The following is a 21426-nucleotide window of genomic DNA, read 5'->3' as shown; positions in this document are numbered from 1 at the left end:
AACTACTGTTTACAGTTTTCCAGCACTGATAAATCTCCACTTAAGAGGGAGCATTGACCCATACATTCAGGCAGCCTAGACAAGTGCTGAACAGGGTACTAGGTAAATGGGGAACATTAAAGAATTTGAGGATTTCTATAATTCTATTATTTAGTTCATGAGCTCACAAAAAGTTGCTGAGACATGTCACCTCCAGCAAACAGCAGTTGAATCAAGGTCACTTTGTAGATACTTTTCCAAGACTTATTTTCCATGATTCATATTGAAAGAAGCAAGAGCAACACAGTGCCTCGGCATTCTAAATCCTCCCAATTAAATCCATGTAACGAGGGGCCAAATTTTCACCCCAGAACAGAGCTATTTTCCATTTGCCCCAATCTAGCCCTCCATTGGTTAGCAAAATGTTGTCGCAACAGTGATGAAGAAGGGTTCCCCTGATAACGCATGTCACAACTCACAAATGAGCATGCATCTCAGCAAAGGGTACAGCCTGCAGTAAATCTGATGTTAAAAATAAAGAACATGGTCTCCAAAATATATACTTTAACAGCTGACAGGCCTCTTTCTCCAGTACAGTATACTGATACTTAAGTCTCTGGGTGTTTTTTGTGATTCCTAGATTACAGTGATCCTCGTCTAGCATGGAGTCAACTAGTCAGTCAGCAAAGGGAAGCGAATGGGGCTCCACCCTCAGAAAATAATCGCCTGTTAGTTGCAATATGAATGACACTTGTCAGGTAGTGCTAAAATATATAGTTCCTGCCTTGTAATAGCCAAGAACATATCCAGTGAGTTAATGTTTGTGATTATCCATCAGGGTCAAGCCTGGCTCTCTCCAGCTGGGGTTGAATACACCTTGGACCTCCGTCCAATGGGGCTGATCACACTTCTTGTGCCACGTATGGAACACAGTTACACCAAACCTATCAGCCACCAAACCAGGATGGGCCATGGCTGAAAATGGAGTGCAGTGTTTAACCCAGAGCATTTAACACAGCTCCTAAAGGGGCTGTGCTTCTGAATGAAAGATCACTGGCACAAGTCACAATTTACAGCAATAATAGTGGATCACTTCGCTTGTGCTGAAACTAGTCTATATTAGAGCCATGAACGTAGGGGCTGGAGCTTGAAGTGGTGGGACAGAGAACTGTAAGAGAAAAGTAATGACATTTCATATCATGTTCTGTAGAACTTGGGGATGCGGAATGGTTAGATGTAAACTGCTCATAGGCGACAAAGAGATACCATGTGATGATGGAAAAGTAATTTTCCTAGATATTCAGATGTGACCTAGGAAGACCTTGATGCCACAACAATTTGGCCACTTGAGAGCCTCTACTTCAGACAGCAATCTCAGATAGTTTTCCATCTATGGTTGACATCAAGTCTAAAGTGTACTTAATGAGATGGTGTTCTCTGCTGGCCTGAGCACAGGGCTAGGAATTCGATCCAGCAAACCCTTATTGTTGTGGGTAAGGTTTTGCAGGATAATAGTTACCGTTCCAGCATTAGAAACAGGTAGCAGGGCCAGTACTGCACAAAAACACCCCACAGTTCAACTCACAAGAACCCTAATTTATTTAAGTTATTGAGAAAAAGGCAAAAGTTACTGGACATGCCACTCATAAATATGAAGGGTAAAGCTGACCCCAGTGCAGTGGGCCCATAAAACCTGTTCACCACTTAAGTCCCAAATAAGCCCCACACTGGAGACTTAAGTGATGCATAGGGCTTGTGGGACCCCAGTTCCCAGGCATGCATTTTACCTTTAATGCTTTAACAAGTGGGTGATACACAAGTTTTACTTTGCCTTGCTAGACTCATGGCATAAGTGAGGGATTCACTAACATGCACTACACCTCAAAAACATTAACATGGTATCAAAACACAACAGAAAAGACCCAAAATAAAAAGAAGGAAGACAATTAATACCTGAAAAATCTGCTGCCAACAGGTTGACTGCCTTTAAAACTTTGACCTGTAAGAAGCCTATGTCCTTCATGTCCTGAAGGGAGTTCTTTATACACTGGAAAAAATAGTGAATAGAGACTTTTTTAAAAATAATAATTTAGTGAGACAGATTTTGACAGACTACTAGAAAACCATAAGTCTTAGGGCATGTCTATACTCATGGCTAAATCAGCACTGCTTCAATCAATGTAGCAGTGTCGATTTAGTGGGTCTAGTGAAGACCTGCTCAGTCAATGGCAGAGCGCTAGCCTATCGACCTCTGTACTCCAGCTCCCCGAGAAGCATAAGGTAAGTAGACGGGAGAGTGTCTCCCGTCAACACAGAGGTGGGAACACCACTGTAAGTCGATCCAAGTTACGTCGACTTCAATTACATGATTTCCATAACTGAAGTAGTGTAACTTGGATCGACTTATAGCTTTAGTGTAGACTAGCCCTTAATTTTGGTCCCTATCCCCACTGCTCAATGTTTCACTATCAGATACTCACTCACACAACTCTACCAATCCTCATCCCATTGCAACACACTTACACTGTTCATCCCAGCATGTAAACTGTCTGTTTATCATTTATTTTTAATTTATATGTAATCTTCAGTTTACAGGAGTTAAATGGTTAATTTAGGCAAGGAGATTCAAAGGAAATAAGCACATACCTGAATATTAAAATAGCATTATTCCAAAACTAAGTATAAGATATATTTAGAGAGGCACCATAAGCCCATGGCTAGAGTACTGAATTCAGAGTCAAGGATCTGGGCACCATTCACAGCTCTATCATTAACTCAATCACTTAAACCCTTTGTGCCTCAGTTTCCCTGTCTATAAAATGGGGGTAATAATGTTTATCTATCCTGTGCAGCACTTTAAGATCTATGATTTAGTACAGAAAGTACTAAATATTAGAATCAGGCTTTATCTTCCCAAAGTGAACAGACCAGAGCACATCGCCACAATGAGAAAAGAATTCTAAATACTACTTTCTCTCTCTCATTATGATTTTTTAAACATTCATAGTCTCCTCATTTCCTAAGATAACATCTTAATGTAATTCAAGTTTTCAAAAGGGAACTGTTAAGTTTAAAAACTGCCAAATGCAAACAGCCAAATTGCTAGAGGCTAACTGCTCTGTCTATTCACTTGTCACACTAAACATAATTATGGTGTGTGATACCTTTTTCCATTAGAAGTGGTGTTATTACGACTGGGACAGATCTTCTTTTGATACAATTTTCAGTATTTTTTTAATAAAGTAGAAACAAAACAAAAACTCACATAGCGCTGGGAAATCTGTTTCCTTTCACTGGGGTCTCCCAAGGGGCAGACACACAAATCAGAGATAGACACTCCTGAACAGGGGGTAACAGCAATTAGCATAAGCAGAGACCCCAGATGCTTCTCCACTGGCAGTTCTAGAACATTGGTCTGCTTGCTAGGTAGTGCAGTAATATCCACTTTACACCTAGAATAACATTGTCATGAATTAATAATAAAGAGGATTACTTTAATGGGACAAATAAACCCCAACACGTACACTTTTAAAAATAAGAATTTTTTTTTACCTATCATTAAGGATCAAAAGGTACAAATGAACTAAGTTTAGATATCTAATTTACTTTTCACCATTTGGGCTATTTGGTCAAGGTGGGGGAAATGGGGAAGCAGGGAGGAATGAGAAAAGCTAGTTAGTTTCACTTTGTTTCTTGTCAGTTTCATTTCTGGTTTCCTTGTACTTGCATAGGGATTGAAAGTTAGCACTGCAGCCTCTGTAGTGGTGAGGTTTTAAATCCAACTCTGCTCTCCTCTCCCACAAAACCCCAATGTCTTCTGATTTCTAAAAAGGTAAAATTATTATAATCTGAGTGGAAATACAAAGTCAAAATGTTGTGTCTAAAATACCAGCTTCATTTAAGGCAGACTTCATTTTATGCTACATTGTACTGTATGCCCTGATCTCCTTTACAAACCTAACTAGATCTAGGCTTTCATTGTATTGTTATATTTCCCAGAGGGGCAGTGTGGCTTGCAGGTAAGCTGCCAGCTCATAATGCACATTGTTATAGTCTCTGACACTTTTGGAAAAAAAAGAAAAAAGAAAGCGCACATTAATGAGAGACAACAAGGCAAGAGACCAGGTTGGGGTAAGAAGAGAGAGTTTGCTGGAAAGCCTAAAAGCAAATGGTCAAATGTGACAAAGTCTATACACCTAGTGCAGCTAACTGCCTTCTATGTGGAAGTCCAGTAAATGGAGTGGAACTTTCAGGAAGCTCTATTAGGTTTGGCATTTAAAAATAAGCTGAACAAAAGTTTGTGGTTAAAAAAAAAAAAAAAAAAAAGCAAGGAAGGAGAAGCTTTATTTCCATGGTATACGGGGAGTCACATTTCTCCAGCGGATGTGGGATGGATGATAGAGAGAGTTCTCACTCCACTTAATGCCTGCCGACAAGTTTTTATTTAAACAAAACTTGTTAAGGTGTTGTCTTAATAGGCAAAAATTCCACAGGGGTCCCCTAGGTGGGTTTCTTCTGGGTAAATGGTGCATGCACTGCTCCTGATTGATCCCATTCCAGCTGTAGAGCTGGAGCGGTTTGTACCCCTCTGCTATAAATTGCATGCTTTCTGCTTTTTAACAGCCTATTTTCTGTAAATGTTTGGAAAAACCTCCCAAAAACCTTTAAATTAACACACACACAAAATCTAACCTAAGAAGTAAAAGTCACTGGTGTGATGAGAGTGTAAGCCATTCACTTGCTCTGCATTAGAAAGTGTTTATTTGTGTAAGATTCTAACTATTGGAATCAATGGACATGCCTCTCACTCTCTGTGAGCTCTATGTAGTGCACAGGTTAAATACACAACTAGTTGTAAGTTTATTCTTATTGATTGCACTCAAGTGCTATGGAAGAGGAAACAAGATAACCAAGAAAAGAGCACCGAAGTTCCACGTACTATACAAAGGCCAATTTCAACCCATGTTCCCACTGCAAGAGATTGCATTTAGTGTTCCTTGCTACACCTTCAGTCCTGGAAGGTGAGGAGGTGGGGGAGGAGAAATAAAAAGACATTTTCCTCAAACTCTTATCACTTTAATCCAGGAGATCAGTATCACCTTTGCCTAACTCCTCTCCTAAATAAGTTCAACTTCAGCTTTCATTCAATACTGGTAACTGTGTGCAGAATGTTGCACAATACACAAAGCAAAACTGAGAAAAACTCAGAAAAAATAGCTTTTTCTCCAATCTCTTTTAGTCATCATAACTTTAGGTGTTATGTATAATAAGAGTAGGTGGGTGGGGGAGGAGGAAGGCAATTATTTGAGAGAAAGGTGTCCCTCCTACACAGACATAATTTCATCAAAAATCTGTGTCCTAAAAGTAGACTTATATTTAACTCCAGTTTGTTTTGGGTAAGACTGACTGTTTTCACCCATTAAAAAAATTAATATCAACAAAAGGTCAAAGAGAAGATTGAGTGTAAGGGTGAGGTGAGGGATGCAGATGTGGAGGGGAAACCAGCAGGAGAAGGAGTGTAAGCATTGTTTCCTCAACTCGTTTTTGATTTCCATGGAAAGTAACTGACTCAAAACATCTGTGTTCACTCAAGTTGCTAGTATGCCTTGTCTATAAGTGGTACAGTTTTTCCTTAGGAAATTGCAAACAGACTCCACATCTGCACTGGCAAAAGGCAAAACTCTTAGAGAATTAGTGCAGTTAATCTGATTCATTTGAGTCATTTAATTTAATTGATAACACTGCAAAAAACTGTCGTGAAAAATTAATCAAGAATTGAGTTTAACAGATGAATGTAGTAATTTCTACACCAGCAACCAGCTCTCGACTACTGCTACTATGGTTCACTTACTTTCACAGCACTTCCCTTGCACTCTGGAAACCATTTTTCTTCTCTCTTACTGTTACACATGTGAGTGGAACTTCGCTATTACTATTGATTTTATGTCGAAGGAGTTCAGATACCACCATGATGGGCAGCAGTATACAAGCCTAGTATGAAGCGCCACATGAGAGTAAACGACTAAACCCACAAATTTATTTATGCTTTTAGGAGACCAAAATACCCCCTTGAGCTAAATTCCTAATATAACATTTCTGTGTAGTGGCAATCTCAGGTTTTTACTCACCTTCTTCCCCCAATTTACATTTCCCCAGTTCTTAGTTCAGTATTTGGCTCTAATCACCTCTCTAAAACCTACTGTCTAATCCTTTCCCCCCTATATTAGTACACCTGTACATGTTAGGTAGCGATACAGATGTAACCTACTGGTCACATTGTGTTATGCATACCCCCTCTGTTCCCTACCCACACAGAATCAGAGTTTGTTACAGACTCCAGCTTTAATTCCAGCTGTAGAAATTCAAGTGTTTAGTTCTGGAGGTCACTGATTCAATCCCTGGTATGTTGGCCAAGGTGGCCACACAAACACACACCCAACACTGCACATTATATACATATATCCCATTTCTCTTGATGCTTTTTCCCACCCCCAGGTCACTCATGAAGGTTTTCTGGTTGTAATATATTTTAACTTGTATTAAAGACTGCCCTGTTAGCCCATTTGTAGTCTGCATACTTACGCATCATTCAGTTCCTTGCCCCTTTTTTGTTTCCAGTAATTTTGCAGTTTTATCATTTGAGTTCAGTGCTAATTTGGGGGAGAGGGGTCGTTTGTTTGTTTGTTTTTATTGTAACAAGCAGACACATTAGATTTTTACTCACTTCAATTGATCTTAACCTCTTACTCACCACCGCAATTTATATTAATATTTTATACTAGAGCCAACTCAGCACTTGATTAGATTGTAGTCAATAAAAGAAAACAGGATTAAAAATATGAGTCTTAATATTTGGATAGGGATTTCAAAACTCCACAAAGGCCAGGAGTGTTTGGATATAGGGTTTTGGTGTCACCCACTCTAAAGATAGGTATTTTGACTCCAAACTCTTCTTATAGCTTGGTGGAGCTCAAATCCAGGGTTTTGGTCCAGCTCTCACAGCCTTACGACAACCTACTGCGCTGCTGTATAATTGGATTGTTTCTTGGTGCAGAGATACTACTGGTATTTGCCAGAGGCATCCCTCATAAAGATGTCACACACGCACTCTTATTTAATGGCTTATAATGATCTTTCCTTAAGTCTAGCAATTTTCCTAAAATCTATTTCTAAAACTAAATTTGTGTAAAATCAACATTTTACAGTGTCTCTCTCAAAGTGTATTCCTTAACGCGGAAACATTCTCTTCGAATTTCGCATAAACAATTTCATTCAGCCTAAACAGATTCTGCAAACTTTAACATCTTCATTTATTAACCCATCAACATTGTCTTCTGCTTAAAGTTTGCCTTTTATTCTGATGGATATAAATAACGCTGAACAAATGGTACTAATGGTTCTATGCAGACTAAATAGAAGGATCATTTCACCTGCACTGAAATCAGCCACCTCGGTGTTGTGTTGTGGCAGCTGAACTACACAACACTTTGGACACAGTTTTCCTCCTCATTTTATAAACTGATTGGAAATGCCAGGGGAATTAGGCAGGCAGAATCTAATAACCCAACATGTAATTTGACCAAGACCCTGAGATTATCTTACTACATATAGAAAAAAAATTATCAAAGGGCCATTTTCTTGACAGAATGACTGGTATGAGATAGCCCGCTGACCAGCTCAGAAGTGGACAAAAGTCTGAGGCCCTAGCAATAACATGACTTTTGTATGGAAGGCATAGTATACTACTTATCATACACATTCTAATATCTACAGTTCAGGACACAGAACCGCTCTGTACTGGCTGCATGCTCAATGTTTGTATCTTATGAAAGGAAGATAAGAACTCAGCAGGAAAGACAGGAGAAGAAAATTGGAAGCCCAGCTATGCCCTACCCTTTTATGTTATGATACGGCTACCATCTTACTGACTCAATTGGAGCCACAGCGCCTACAATCGAGAGTAGCAGTTTGCCTGAAAATCCAGTTATGTCTAGAAGAGGGGCCATGTAAAAATGACACTTTCTTAATGAAGGGAACTGCTCCGAGTTAAATCCTGGCTCTGTGGAAATCAATGGAAGTTTTAGCATTGAATTCAGTGGGTTCAGGATTTCACCACGTGTCTAGTCAGATCAGGCGGCTTCCGTGTTAAAGCACATTTTACTTTAATTGTTTAGCTCCTACAAGCACAGCACAGCCAATAGGGCTCTGGGAGAGCAAAGGGGATTCTATTCTAGCTTGCTTAAGGGTTGTTAACTAAGTTCCAGTTGCAAAGCCAGATTCTGCCCTTGTTCACAACTGTGCAGTTTCGCTGAAAATATTTGGGTTGCACAGTGGAGAGAACAGAATTTGGAGACAAGGGAGGTTGCACAGGTACAACTCAGGGTACAACTGTATCCATAGAATCTTTTCTTTATTATGGTGATGATACAAGTGCCAGGAAGAACACAGAATGGCATGTGAATCATTGAGACAAAACAACAATGCTATGTTTTGCAGAACTGCTTTTCAGATTAGAACTACACATGAACTGTTCACAAAAAAAAAAAATTATTTACTGAGTGTTAGGTGTTTCTACACTGAGAGAACAAGGCTTGTATTATACATCCAAAAACAGTGCTCCCCTATATTTGGAACACCCTTTCTAGACTCTCAATTGTAAATGCTGTCTCTACATTTCCTGTACATTGTGTTGCTATGGAGAGTATTTCCCTGAACTTGGGAAGACAAGATTTTTTTTTTCGGTAAATAGTAAAAAAAAAAAAAAAATAACCTAAAAAAGGTCTCGACCATACAGACACTTTTTTTTTAAATGCCAAAAAATTTTATAATGCTATTGTTTTGCAAAAATAACCAATTCACCGATTAATTCTTGCCACAACAAATGGTGAACTCCACCTGCTGAAAAACTACTTAAGTCTTTTTTCCTCTCTATGCTAAAAGAAAACCAAGATGAATCCTTTCAACATTAAGGGAACTGAGGCCAGATGGGAAATGTACTAGCATTTGGGGCCTAACTAGGAATAGAAAATATCAAAAGTAATGAGCATGTATTCTTTTAAAGAAAGAGAGAACCAGATTCTTCTGCAAACATTTGTCCATGTGATAAGCAAAAGTATTCAGCAGAAAGCATTTCCTGTTCTGGGAAACCACAAATATTTGTATGGCCAGAGGACATCATTGCATTTGGTGAAGAGTTGCAAATTATTTGAATGCATGAAGCAGTAGACTATTCCTACTAGTTATTATCCAATGAATGCCCCCAAAGCACGCTAAATTTAACACAATTAAAGCCAGGGTCCCTGCCACAAAGAAAGAAGTATGCAGCAACGCTCCAAAAAGGGCCACATTTTTTTAGTTTAATGTACCCGCCCAACATACATAAAATAAGCTTTTAAATGATATATGATGTGAGTGTATGTATAATGTGGAGCTGTCAGGTAGTGCCACAAGCCCATAGGTGAGGCGACACAATGGTACCCGAAATGAGAAAGTCTTTTGCACAGTTCCAGAAACACTGCAACAGGACTGTGACTACAATTTTTACCATTTAAGGTAATTTCAATGCCTTAACGTGGTGTTTATAGGTCAAAGCTACCAAAGGACAATGTATTACAAATTTTTTATTGGTTTTACATGGGCAAGTTTTTTTTCCCCCAGCAATGATGAAGCAAATTAGCATGTGGCAAAAATGGCAAATATCAACATTTTGCAACATACTGACTTGTGAGAGGTGCACTTGATTCTGATGGGATACGTAACTTCTTTAACCGAGCCAAGAAATCTGACATAAAAATATTTGCTGACATGCCCAAGACCACCAAATTTAAGTCTGGCAAGGGAGGGACAATCACAGCAGCTATCAGTCCAGAAATTGTTTTCTCACAGAGCCCTGTCTTTAGCAAGATGCAGAGATGGTATTTCAATGGCAACTGGTTTTAGTCATCCAATAGGACCTGTGCCTATGTCCATCTTCCACGCTGAGGGAACAATGAGAAGAACAGAGAAAGCTGAATTCAGGCATCAGCTGGAAGTTCAATGTGAAAGAATCCATGAGCTAATAGCATTCAACAAAGAAACCACAGTGTACATCAGAGATGCCATGGCTGTCACAGAAATGATGGCTGGAGATAAATTCCACACGTACTATGAATTGGCTGCTGAGTATTTGAGGCAGGTCCTTAATGGATTTAACAAAGCTATTTCTGTAACTGAAGTCTTTGACAGATATGACAACAGTAGCTCTGTGAAACTGTAGAAAGACAGGGCCAGTCAGGATCTAAGGTTGGATGCAAGGAATACCAGGTGATTGGAGGATGCTCTGTGCCTCCATGGAAAAAAGTTTCTGAACATGGCATCCAGCAAGCAGCCACTTGTCAAATTTAACTGTGAGGAGATGGTTCAAAATGCACCTGAAAGTGTAGAGGCACACTCTACACAAACGTCCTTCTTGCTGGAGGCTTTTCCCAAAGATGAAGGAGCAAAGTCCATCACCAGCAGAGGTGTTATAGAAGCCCAAGACTTGTACTCAAGAGGAAGCGGACACAAGGATGCTTCTGCATGCTGTATGCACCGATATGGCTTTTGGGGTTCTTGGGGAGGGTCAAAGGAACCTTAGTAATTAGGTCAACTGATATAGATGTTTTGGTCCTTGCTGTTCACTACTTTCAAGAAATGGAACACATAGATAAGTGTGTCTATTTCAATCCAGATGTTATCAGCACAATTGATAAGTGTCACCTCAAACCTGTACATACAATTTTTGATAGACTCACTCCTGACTCTGCAACATATTTCCTGCTGGTTACGAATTAAAATGATGTGACTCCATGTCACTCCTATTTGGTATTGGGAAAAAATCTGTTAAATGTTGTCGCAACAAATAGAGCTTATCGCTTCAGAGATCTTGCCAGATGGAAGAGAGTGATAGGCAAGCTACAATTTCTGCGGCAATTAAGTTGGTAGCAGTACTGAATGACCAGTGCAGGAAAACAAACAGAGACCTAAACTGCTTGCGCCTCAATCTAACCATCAAAAAAAGGACAAGTCACTGGCCAAATTCTCACCATGTGAGGATAGTTTTGACGAGCATGTCAAAAAAGCATCTTGAAAAACAAAGATTTGGATGTCTTTGCACATGGGAAAACCAGAGATTGGTTCACCATTGCAACATGGATGGAAAAATGTGGATGAAGTACTTTCTGTATTCTTCAAGGGCCCGGTGGCATGCGAACTTCTACAAGACCTTATTTGTAATTATACAAGAAGGAGTCACTGCACAATGAACTGTGTCTGTTTTCAGAACAATCTTCCCGCCACAGAATGCAAAGAAGATTGTGGTAACCCACATACTCTTGACAGAGATCATAGTGATGAAGCATATGAGGATAATGATGTAGACTAGACACGTCACCAGCGCTATTACATTTCAATGATACCTGTACACATTTATTATTAGATTTTATTTTAACCTTAAGATTATTGTTGCGATGCTTTGCGGTCATTAAACTAACAAACGAATACAAATATTTCAAAATGGTCATTTTAACATGTTGATGGTGTCATTGTTTATCCCCGTTTCTACAGTAATGGCATCACTTGATACCTTCACATCATACCTCATCTTAAAGTAGACATAGTAAGTTTTCAAATGATGTATGGTGTGTGTGTGTGTTTAGAGAGGGTACATTAAGTCAGCCAAATCAGCAATGTCTGCTGCTCACCTGAACTTATACGCTAAGACACTGATCTTGGAATTGGATATGCACAGGCAGGCCCATGTGGGGCTCCACGCAGCTACAAGTGTCTGTCTGTGTCAATCCAATTTCAGGATGAGGGACGGAGTAGTGACATAGTAAGGTCAAAGGAGAAGGCAATAAGAAGGAATGTATGACAAGGGTTACAAAAGATAATGAGACCTCTAGTCTAATACAAACAGAATGTGACTTGATGGGAGGGAAAGGAGAGGACAAAGAGATAGGACACACACTTCCCTATTATGAAAACATAAAAAACTCAAAAACTAATCCTTAAAAGAAAAAAAATCTCATCAGCAAAGGTGATGCCAGCCCCATCACTTCTGAAATTTAAAGCAGAATTGGGAAAAGTCTTAGGGTCTATTCAGTAGGGAAAAAATCCTGTGTTGGCCACAGGACAGACTTGACTACCCAACAGGTCAGACTACAATGAATTTGTGAAACAGAATGAAATTATAGACTTATGTGAGTCACAACCTCTGCTCAAGTAACCAGCATGTTATGTTAGAACACAACACATGTAGGTATTTATATTGTTCCCCTCAAAGCAGCATCTGGGTGCTGTCAGAATAATGTAAAACAAAGTATTATGCTACTCTGGACAGTACAGTGCAGGTTACATTGTTAACATTGAATTTTAAAAGTACCATCACATCATCATGTACACTTTAAAAACTTACATTCCCAAAAGCTCCTCACGCTTTTTGTTATCCTCTCCCCAGACCTCAATGTCCAACATATCCTTCCTGTCAGAGAAGTAGTGAAAATCAAACTGTTCCCTCCACTGAGGATTTGCACTCTTACACAGTGTCTAGAAAACATGCAGTTATAATATTTACTTTTCTTAAATGGCACTTATTTCCACAGTTATGTATACATCAATTTCATCTACATGAGCAAGGCCAGATGTTTGAGCATCAAGTACCAAGAGGAGCATCCCCAGCAAGGCTCTGCAGCCTATCATGCAGATCTGCATTTCTCTTAAAAGTGTTTTGTTCCCCATAATGATAAATAGAAAAGTATGATGTGAATGTGTGGCGGGAGAAATGCACATATAGGGAAGTTGAACCACCATTTCCAGTTTAAATAGACCAGCGGCCTGGATCAATGTCACTTACATTGGCATAAATCAGGGGCAAGCCCTTGGAAGTCAGTGAGGTTGAACAGTTTTGAATGAGATCAGAATCAGGTCCCAGGTGTTCATTCTTTTATGTTAAAAGAGAGGGACCTTAGCAGAGGCAGGAATGAGCAGTTAGGACCTCATCATGCAAATATTTATACACACAAGTAACTTTATGCATGCAAATAGTTCCATTGAGTTCAGTGAGACCATTCATATCCATAAATTTACTCAGGAACATGAGTGTATGCAGGATGAGGACCTTAATATCTCTTGCAATGCACAGTACATTAGATTATATTGGAAGTACACCAGTGATTCTTCTATATGTGCATTGACCATTACAAGAGACAGGATATTGGATTACCTGTACCACTGCTATGGTCTCCCTCCTCTTGTCTGCTTTTGTGTGTTGTGTGATTGAACAAGGGTAAATTAAGTAATCCCCATAAACGGATGTGAAACATTTTCAATTTTAATATTTATTATTGCATTAAAAGTAAACATAAAAGTGCATCTTAGATGGAGATAAGGCATCTTAACTATAAAGATTAAGTAATCTATTCATTTTTTTTTTTAAAAAACTACTTTTCTAATGAAATAGCATCATGTTCTGTTCCTCTTTGGTTAGAATTATTTATATATTTTTGAAAAACAACCACAGGATGACCACATTTTGTGGAACCTCTGTAGTCAGATCTTCAGGGCTTGTTTCTAGAATTATCAGGTCCTATAACCCAGTCTAGAATATCTAGCTCATTTGTTTGCATTAAGAGGGTTTTGTTGTTTTGTTTTTAATTGCATTTCCCCCATCTTTAGAATGAAATGGTGAAATGCCCAGCCACTGGAACTCCATTCAATCTGTGGGCTCCAGGGAAGCTGCATGGGGTACAAGTAAACATGAACTCTGGCCCAGCTCTATGAAGAACAGAATGAAGAACTAACTCTGGGAAGCAACACTGGAAATTTCAAGGGTTCTTTTTTAATATTAAATATGTATATTCTTTAAAAGTCAATGAATGTTTTTAAAATGTCAATGCACAGTTTTTAGGGTCTGCCCTATACAGCACACTTAACATTACAACATGACTTCTGTATTGGCAGAGAACAAAACTATGTGTTATGCATGAATCCTATTTCATTTTATATTAGTGTTGCGAATCCATCACTGTGAAGTGTATATTTTATATATAAACACACACACACACCATAGTCTCTATTTCCTATTCTGCAATTAAATGCACATATGAGGAAAAGGGACAAAAAAATCTAAACTCCTTGAACCTCATTTTGGTCTCGCTTACACTGCTATAAATCAGGAACCAGTCCACTGAAGAAAGAGTTCCAATGGTGTAAAGAAAAAAACAGACCCCTTATTTGCCCTACCTTGCACACTTATAGAAGTTGTTAATACTTACCTTACTTTTATATTTTTGATCTCCCAGTTTTAACAGGACAAAAATCTGTATCATGCTCCCTCCTGGGATATTCTTCCCTTCCAATAAAGTGATCGTCACAATTCCATTCCATATTTCGTTCTTTCGCATGTATTCAGACAGTCGGATATTTCGTATGAAACTTGACTGAAAAACAAATTGACTTCATGAAGACGCTATTGGATACACCTCTTAGGTACTTATATGGCCTTCCTCACTCCAAGTGCGACAATCTCTACTGCATCTTCACATCATCTGTGGAAGTGCAGAAGTACAGCTACCCCCCTTTTTATAGCTGGAGAGCTGAGACACAGACACACTAAGTGATTTGCCCAAGGTCACACAGGAAGTGTGTCAGGGATGGGAATTGACCATGAATTTCCTGATTCCCAAGTTGGTGCTCCAACTAACCACCAGACCACCTTTCTTTCCCATTCTGCACCTCTTGGTCTTTGTTTACTAGTCTTTAGTGTTTATGTTACCAGAATTTGAGCTTGTGAATCAAAAATACTGATGCCCGCTGAAACATGACGACTTTTATCTGGTGGTTATATGGCAATTACAACATATTTATTAACTTTCTGATTTCATCATGTAATGGCACATAACAGTATAGCACTGGCAATATTTTATGGGAAGTGGAAATGAGTAAATGGACCTTTTTCAGGCGGGAGTAGCAGAGAGATCTGGAAACTTAAGGCTATACCCTTCTTCTCACTGTAAGTCATGCCATATTTGGTTGCCATGCAACAATTTTTAACATGCCATGCTTCTGTGCTTCAATCATGACAGACTGGTGAGTCCAAAAGGGAGGAGGAGATTTCACTAGTCACATGAAAACAGAACACTTTAGCTTTAAAAACAAGTAAGATATGGTGTTACTAAATAAAAAGATTTCAAGAGCACTTCAGGCCTGGGAACAACATTTTAATGAAGAATTATCCAGAAACAAAATTCTTAAATCATGGGAGGCACATACACAAGTTTTAACTTCCTTTTTACTGGTTAAAATACCCAAATGTTTGAATCCCACATGCATATTAATATACTTCTATTTAAAACACACTGTTTGGCTTTCCTGGCACACTGGATGCAAATTCCTACCTTTAAAAAGAAAATGAGATTTTGATTCATAAATCCAGCTGCAGTGCAATTTTTTTTTTAAGTTCATCTTGTAGGCCAAAAAGCTAAAGCATGACTGTTCCCATGGACATACTTCAAAGTCCCGGCAGATATATTCCTCCCTAAACACTGCAACTATTTCAAAATCCTTTTTATAAAAAAGGGAGTAATGTCCACAAGGGATCAAAGGGCATCCTACAGTCTGGCAATTGCTTAAGAAAAATGGCAGTGCTTCCATGAAATATGCCCTAAAATAATTTTGTGGCTTGGTATGTCCTAATTTTGAATTGGATGTTTATCTTGGAAAGGCTTCTATCTAACTTGTCCATAAAACAGCTCCACTTAGCTCTACGAGCCCTGTGAAAATGGAATCCAAAGCTGGCTATTAAAGGGGCCTAGAGATTGCTTCCATATGGCAGAACAGCATGGGAGTGGAGGGCTAAGGCCTACAGCAGGCGCTGCTTGGCTTGAGCTCCCAATCTATCCATGGACACTCGTTGCATTACACCATAACATCTGGATTATTGCTTGTAATGTCCCTGGGAAATATCCACTTCCCATCAAAGCCTTTATCTATCTCAGTCGTACTTTGAACATTTTAGTATTTAACACAGTCATGTTTGATGTGATGTACTTGCTGCTTTAGGTCCAAGGATTTTCCCTCCCTTCCTTGGAGGAGGAAGAGGTTTTTGAAGCTAGTTCACAAAAAACAGACAGAGTAACTTTATTATCCACAGTACATTTTGTTTTAAACTGAAATCTCCACTTAGCTAGAGTCTCCAGGCTCAGCAACAAAGAAAGTTATCATCACATAATTTTAAAATCAAATTTGGTGAGTCCTCTCATAGGGATCCTTCTGGTTTTGATCAGTCCAGTGTTTTATGGTAGCAATCCAGGTCTATGGTCCTCCTAACCAGTATGTAAGTCCTCAGGGCAACATTCAATAGAGGGCAAAGGGCCACATAAGACCCCTTGCATGACTTCATAAGGACTAAATGTTTGCTTTGCCACCAGCCCTGAGTAAGAGTAGGAGGCTTGAACAGTCAAAATCTGCTTCTTGGCCTGTTCCAGTTCTGCATCTCCGGGGGTGGGAACAATAGCTCTCAGGAAGCTGCTCTACCTACCACAATGCAGGTGGCTGGCACATGGGGTCTACTCCTCTGTGGGAGCGTTTGGATCAGACCGTGGATCATTTCCATGGGTTTAAAGTGTAGGAGAGGACAGTTTGCACTGAGGCGAATGTCACCCAAGGTAAGAAGGGGCAGATATTTTATTATTCATTTTTAAATCAAATTATTTCATTCTAATTCTTTTCTCATGCTTGTCGCCTAAGCATTTCTAAGTGATTTACACAGTGTCAATTAATTAAACCTTGCATCATCCCCATTGGGTCGGAAAGTATTATCTCCACTTTATAGATGGGTAGAGAGAAACTAAGGGACGTGCTCCCAAACTCACAGCAAATCAGTGGCAGAGCTGGTAAGGAACACAACTCAGGCGCCCTCACTTCTAGACGCTCCTCCAATCACTAGTAGGTTACACTGCCTCCCCAGACAGGGCACTGTGCTTGTGGGGAAAGGTCAAAGCCTTTCTGTATGCTGGTGAGCAATAAAAAAGAAACCATCATACATTTATTTAAATTATACAGTGAGGTGGACAAGCGTAAAATGAACCCGTCTTACGCCTCCTGTACTTAAAAGGATGAGACAGGACAACAGAAAGTGTTCAAATTCCTGTGAATAGGTCAAAGTAGAAATTGGAACCACTGTAATTTGTAAAATAAAAAAAAACAAACAAGTTTCTGGACCTCTACTCATTAGACAGGGAAACGGTTATGCAGAGGCAGTTTCCCTCTGGGAAAGAGGAGAGGAGGACGAGAAAGGCAATTGAACTGACGTGAGATTGCCGTGATGGCACATGACCCTTTGGCAACTGAGTTCTATGGCTCTGTGAAACGTTCAAGGATCACAGAGGCACCACTGCCCAAAGGGTATTGTTATAGAGAGCCAAATACAATGAGGCAGGCAAACACACACATGAAAAGGAGGGTGAAGGATTATCCCCTGTGATAAGAGGAGTGGGAGTACTTCAGTCCAGAGTCATCCTTTCAGCCAATTTATTCAATCAGCTTTAGATATCAAGGTGGCAATTGAATCACTTGTTTTGGGAATAAACTGCTGCAGGTCAATCCCCTCCACCCCCCAAGCAAACCCATTTGTTTGCTTCCTAGATGTTCAACACTTAAAGGTTATTCATCTGTACAAAGAATGGAAATAACATGCAGGACGCCCTCGGTGCAAGAGTCTAGCCACCTGGGAGAAACAAGGCTACTAAGCATCAGACAGAGATATTTTGGGGCATAGGGGAACACTATAGGCTAAGCAGCCTGGGAAAAGAGGAAGGGAAAGGGGCACTTCATCTTGTTTTTCTTACAGATGGATAGAGTACGGCAAATACTTAATAAAACCAAAGGGACCATGCTTCCTTCTGCAGCACCATGTACATTTGATGAGCAAAGCAGCAAATTACACTCTGAAGTTAGCTGTATCAAAAACAATGCTATCCCACACTTGCATCCTAAGCAAGGGGCTCTGACGCACATATCTTGCTACCTTTGGGGATGTAATCATGCCCAAATAACTTACTTTATATGACACCCCCCCTCTAAAAGCAGTGATAAATATATGCTGACAAATATACAAGCCACCCAGTTCGATACCTGTTGCACACTGATTTCATATGCAATATTCAGTAGCTGAAATCATCTCTGCAGCCTACCTATAGCCAATGCTTGCATTATTTTTATTGTGTTCTATTTTCTGTATTAAAAAGTTATATTTGCTTCTCTCTCTCTTTTTTTTTTTTTTTTTTTTTTTTTAAAGAAGATAGGGAGTTGGAAGGACAGTAAATAAAAAGAGTACTTAAAAAGGTAACAACAGGTTTAACTTATATTTTTTCCACTCTGCACATGGGACTGCAACAGTTATTGGTACCAGTGTGGAGTCACTGCTCCTTTTGGGATATTACTGAGTCCCTGCAAGATGGACTGGTGACTAAAATAATAAGAAGATTCATTTGTGACACTGGTATCTGCTATCCAGTCTAAGATAAAACTTAGGGGATCAGATCCAGTTATAAGCTATAATTGTCTCAGATAGAGAGTTGAGAAATCAAAGACTGAAAAATGTAACTTGTTTTTTTCTCTACCCACATATGAAAACACTACATAACAGGATCTGAAAATTTCAGTAAAATCCCACTTTCATTCAGCTTGAGAAGAAGTTAAGCTACCCCTAATATAAAACATTTGCTTTCCTGATCACGTTAGAGATGTAGATTTCTGAGACACATTTAATTTAATCAGTGCAATGCAGATTTATCGGGAACCGAGTTGCACAAATGGATTGAATATGGAGTTTTTCCTCCTTGAACAACCACCAAAGGGTAATAGCCAAAACAACAGTGCTGAGTTTGTGTATCTATTATATAATGTTCCCCCCCCCCCCATATTTCTGGTATCTTTATCCAGTCTGTCTGCATTTCTTCTACCCCATCACACTCCTCTGGCCATTGTTCCATAACCTCTCATGCCTTCCCTAGACATCTATATTCCCCATGCTCACAATTTTTCTTTCTAGCCTTTATGTTCTGCCACAAACTGCCAGTACTGTTTCCACAGACCAGAGTTTCCTAACTAAAGGTGGTTATTGATGGACAGTACTAATGTTTTAATGCAGTAGCAGAATCAATAAACTAGGAAATACTGCTTTGTCAGATTTTTTCCAGCACATTCTGGGAAATTCTTTACTGCCTTGGATGGCCACAGAAGCTTTTCTTACGAGATCACACTCGAGCATGAACTATGTCTTCTCTCTGAAGAACTGAAGCTCTCTTACCCTCTAGTGGCTATAACTGAATAGAGCAAAGGGTTGCAGCTATTTTTTCTTTCAACAATAATCTTGCATCCACTAATCCAATATCATGCTTTGGCATCTCTTAATTTTATTTAAAACAATGTTAAGATGTTAACTGGAGCCCGGGGAACTGAATGACCTGCCAACGTGAATTAAAGCTTTATCTCCGTTATTTCAAATCAAGTGTTTAAAATACAGAGAGATAATGTACAACAAAGAAAAAAAAGCAAGACAGAACTTTGGCTGTTTTGGACCGAAAGGACTAGAGTTGGAATATCTGGCTCCCTGTCCTGTGACTCCAAGCCAGCGAGATTCGAGAGACAGCTGTGTGCACGCACACATGGCAGAAAGAGAGATCAAGCCACATTTGATCGAGTGTGGGCACTAGTAATTTCAAGAGCTTTAGTTAAAAACTAAACTGCTGAGCTCTTCAATTATTCCATCACTTTGTCATATTCCATTTAGCAATTTCTGGCTGTATCTCTGCAGTATGAATATAGCTGTAGAGGGCCAGCATTATCCCTGGAACTGTTTGGTTAAGCCAAAATAGCTGCAGACCTGTGCCCAGGAATGTACATTACATGTCCTCTTTACAGAAGTATTTTTGGATGCATTATACCTGAGTGGGGGTCCCTATCTACAATGTGCTGAAAGGGAGAGTAATTATTAATTTCATATAGGCACAAACAGCTTTATGAGGAAACTCCTCAGATGTTAGGTGTTCTTAGAAGAGCCAAATTATTTTTCTAAAATTACATTGTAATCTCCCGAAATACAGGATCTGATGCTGATGTCTCAAGTTACTATCTTCATCATCTACCCAGAAGCATTTTGGGTGCTTTACAGAACAAATATAAAGCCAGTCCCTTTCTTGAACAGCTTTAAAATCCAATATAAGCATGATGCAATAAGTGGGTGCAAAAAAAAATGGCCCAAAGGGAAGACGTTCATGTGCATACTCAGTAATGGTACATGAACATCTTGATGGCACCATTCTATTTCTAGCAGCCAAAAGACCTGTTCATTCCATCAGGGGAAACCCTCAACAGAAGGATCTGAGGAAATCTCTGCTCAGGAACAGAGACAGCATGGTACAATATATAGGACACTGGACTGAGAGCAGGTCTTCACTACCCGCCGGATTGGTGGGTAGTGATCGATCTATCGGAGATCTATTTATCGAGTCTCATCTAGACGTGATAAATCGATCCCCGAACACACTCCCCATAGACTCCAGAACTCCAGTTCACAAGAGGTGGAAGCAGAATTGATGGGGGAGCGGCAGCCATCGACTCACCACCGTCCTCACGGCCAGGTAAGTCAACTTAAGATGCATAGCTGAAGTTGCGTATCTTAGGTCGACCCCCACCCCAAGTGTAGACCAGGGCTGAGAATCAGGAGACCTGGATTTATATTCCCAGCTATGCCACCATTCTGCTGTGTGACCTTGGGCAAGTCCCTTCATCTCTCTGTTTCCTCCTCCTTGTCAATTTACCCTGTAAGCTCTTCCAGTTAGGGACGGTCTCTTACAATGTGTCTGTACAATGGGCACCCAAGCACACTGGGAGTCTCCAGTTGCTACTATAATACAAACAACTAGAGGTCCAACATTTCCCACTCAACAGTCAGACTGAGAAAGGAATGAGAATCACTGCCCAGAGGGCCTGACAGTCTGCACCTGTGCCAAGAGTTTTCAACTAGTTACAGAAAACCATCTTGGATGGATGGTGTGGAATCCTGGGTTGTTCAAAAGGACTGTTCACCCACAAAGAGAATACCGGAGGAGCGTACGAAAGGCGCTAGCATGTTTGCAAACCTCCAGTAATAGAGATGCTACATAAGATGATGATATTTCTTGTGGGAGAAAGGGAACAAGAGATTTAAAGAGAAAAGGGATATAGGTTACCTTGGATGAAGTTTGTTTCTTCCGATTTGACCACCTCTATTCATGCGTTCCCACAATTGCAACAGAGAGAATCCAAAAGCAAAGGGAGGAAAACAGGTAAAGTGGTCAGTCAAATAATCTGAACACTGGTTTATAAAACTGTGTTAAGGAAGGCATATTACTAGCACAGAGTTGGCTCTATTACTGCATTCAACTA

At 39.7% G+C, this 21426-nt stretch overlaps 1 protein-coding gene across 8 annotated transcripts in view; it reads right to left on the bottom strand.

Moving 5' to 3' along the window:
• MCTP2 (multiple C2 and transmembrane domain containing 2) overlaps positions 1–21426 on the bottom strand; it is a 161587-nt gene that overhangs the window by 78669 nt on the left and 61492 nt on the right. For 6 of the 8 annotated variants that reach the window (XM_073304233.2, XM_073304239.2, XM_073304237.2 and 3 more), the window contains 5 exons: positions 21231–21266; positions 14271–14435; positions 12413–12543; positions 3245–3431; positions 1933–2026 (listed from right to left, as the gene is read on the bottom strand). In XM_073304233.2, coding sequence (XP_073160334.2) covers positions 1933–2026; positions 3245–3431; positions 12413–12543; positions 14271–14435; positions 21231–21266 — 613 coding nt within the window. Of the gene's footprint in view, positions 1–1932; positions 2027–3244; positions 3432–12412; positions 12544–14270; positions 14436–21230; positions 21267–21426 lie in introns of those variants that run through there. The other 2 variants (XM_073304236.2, XM_073304243.2) reach the window with 2 other exon arrangements.

Source organism: Lepidochelys kempii, chromosome 10, assembly GCF_965140285.1.
Source record: "Lepidochelys kempii isolate rLepKem1 chromosome 10, rLepKem1.hap1, whole genome shotgun sequence".
Lineage (NCBI taxonomy): Eukaryota > Metazoa > Chordata > Testudines > Cheloniidae > Lepidochelys > Lepidochelys kempii.
The sequence above is the reverse complement of the archived record's forward strand: the minus strand, read 5'-3'. Positions and strand labels throughout refer to the sequence as shown.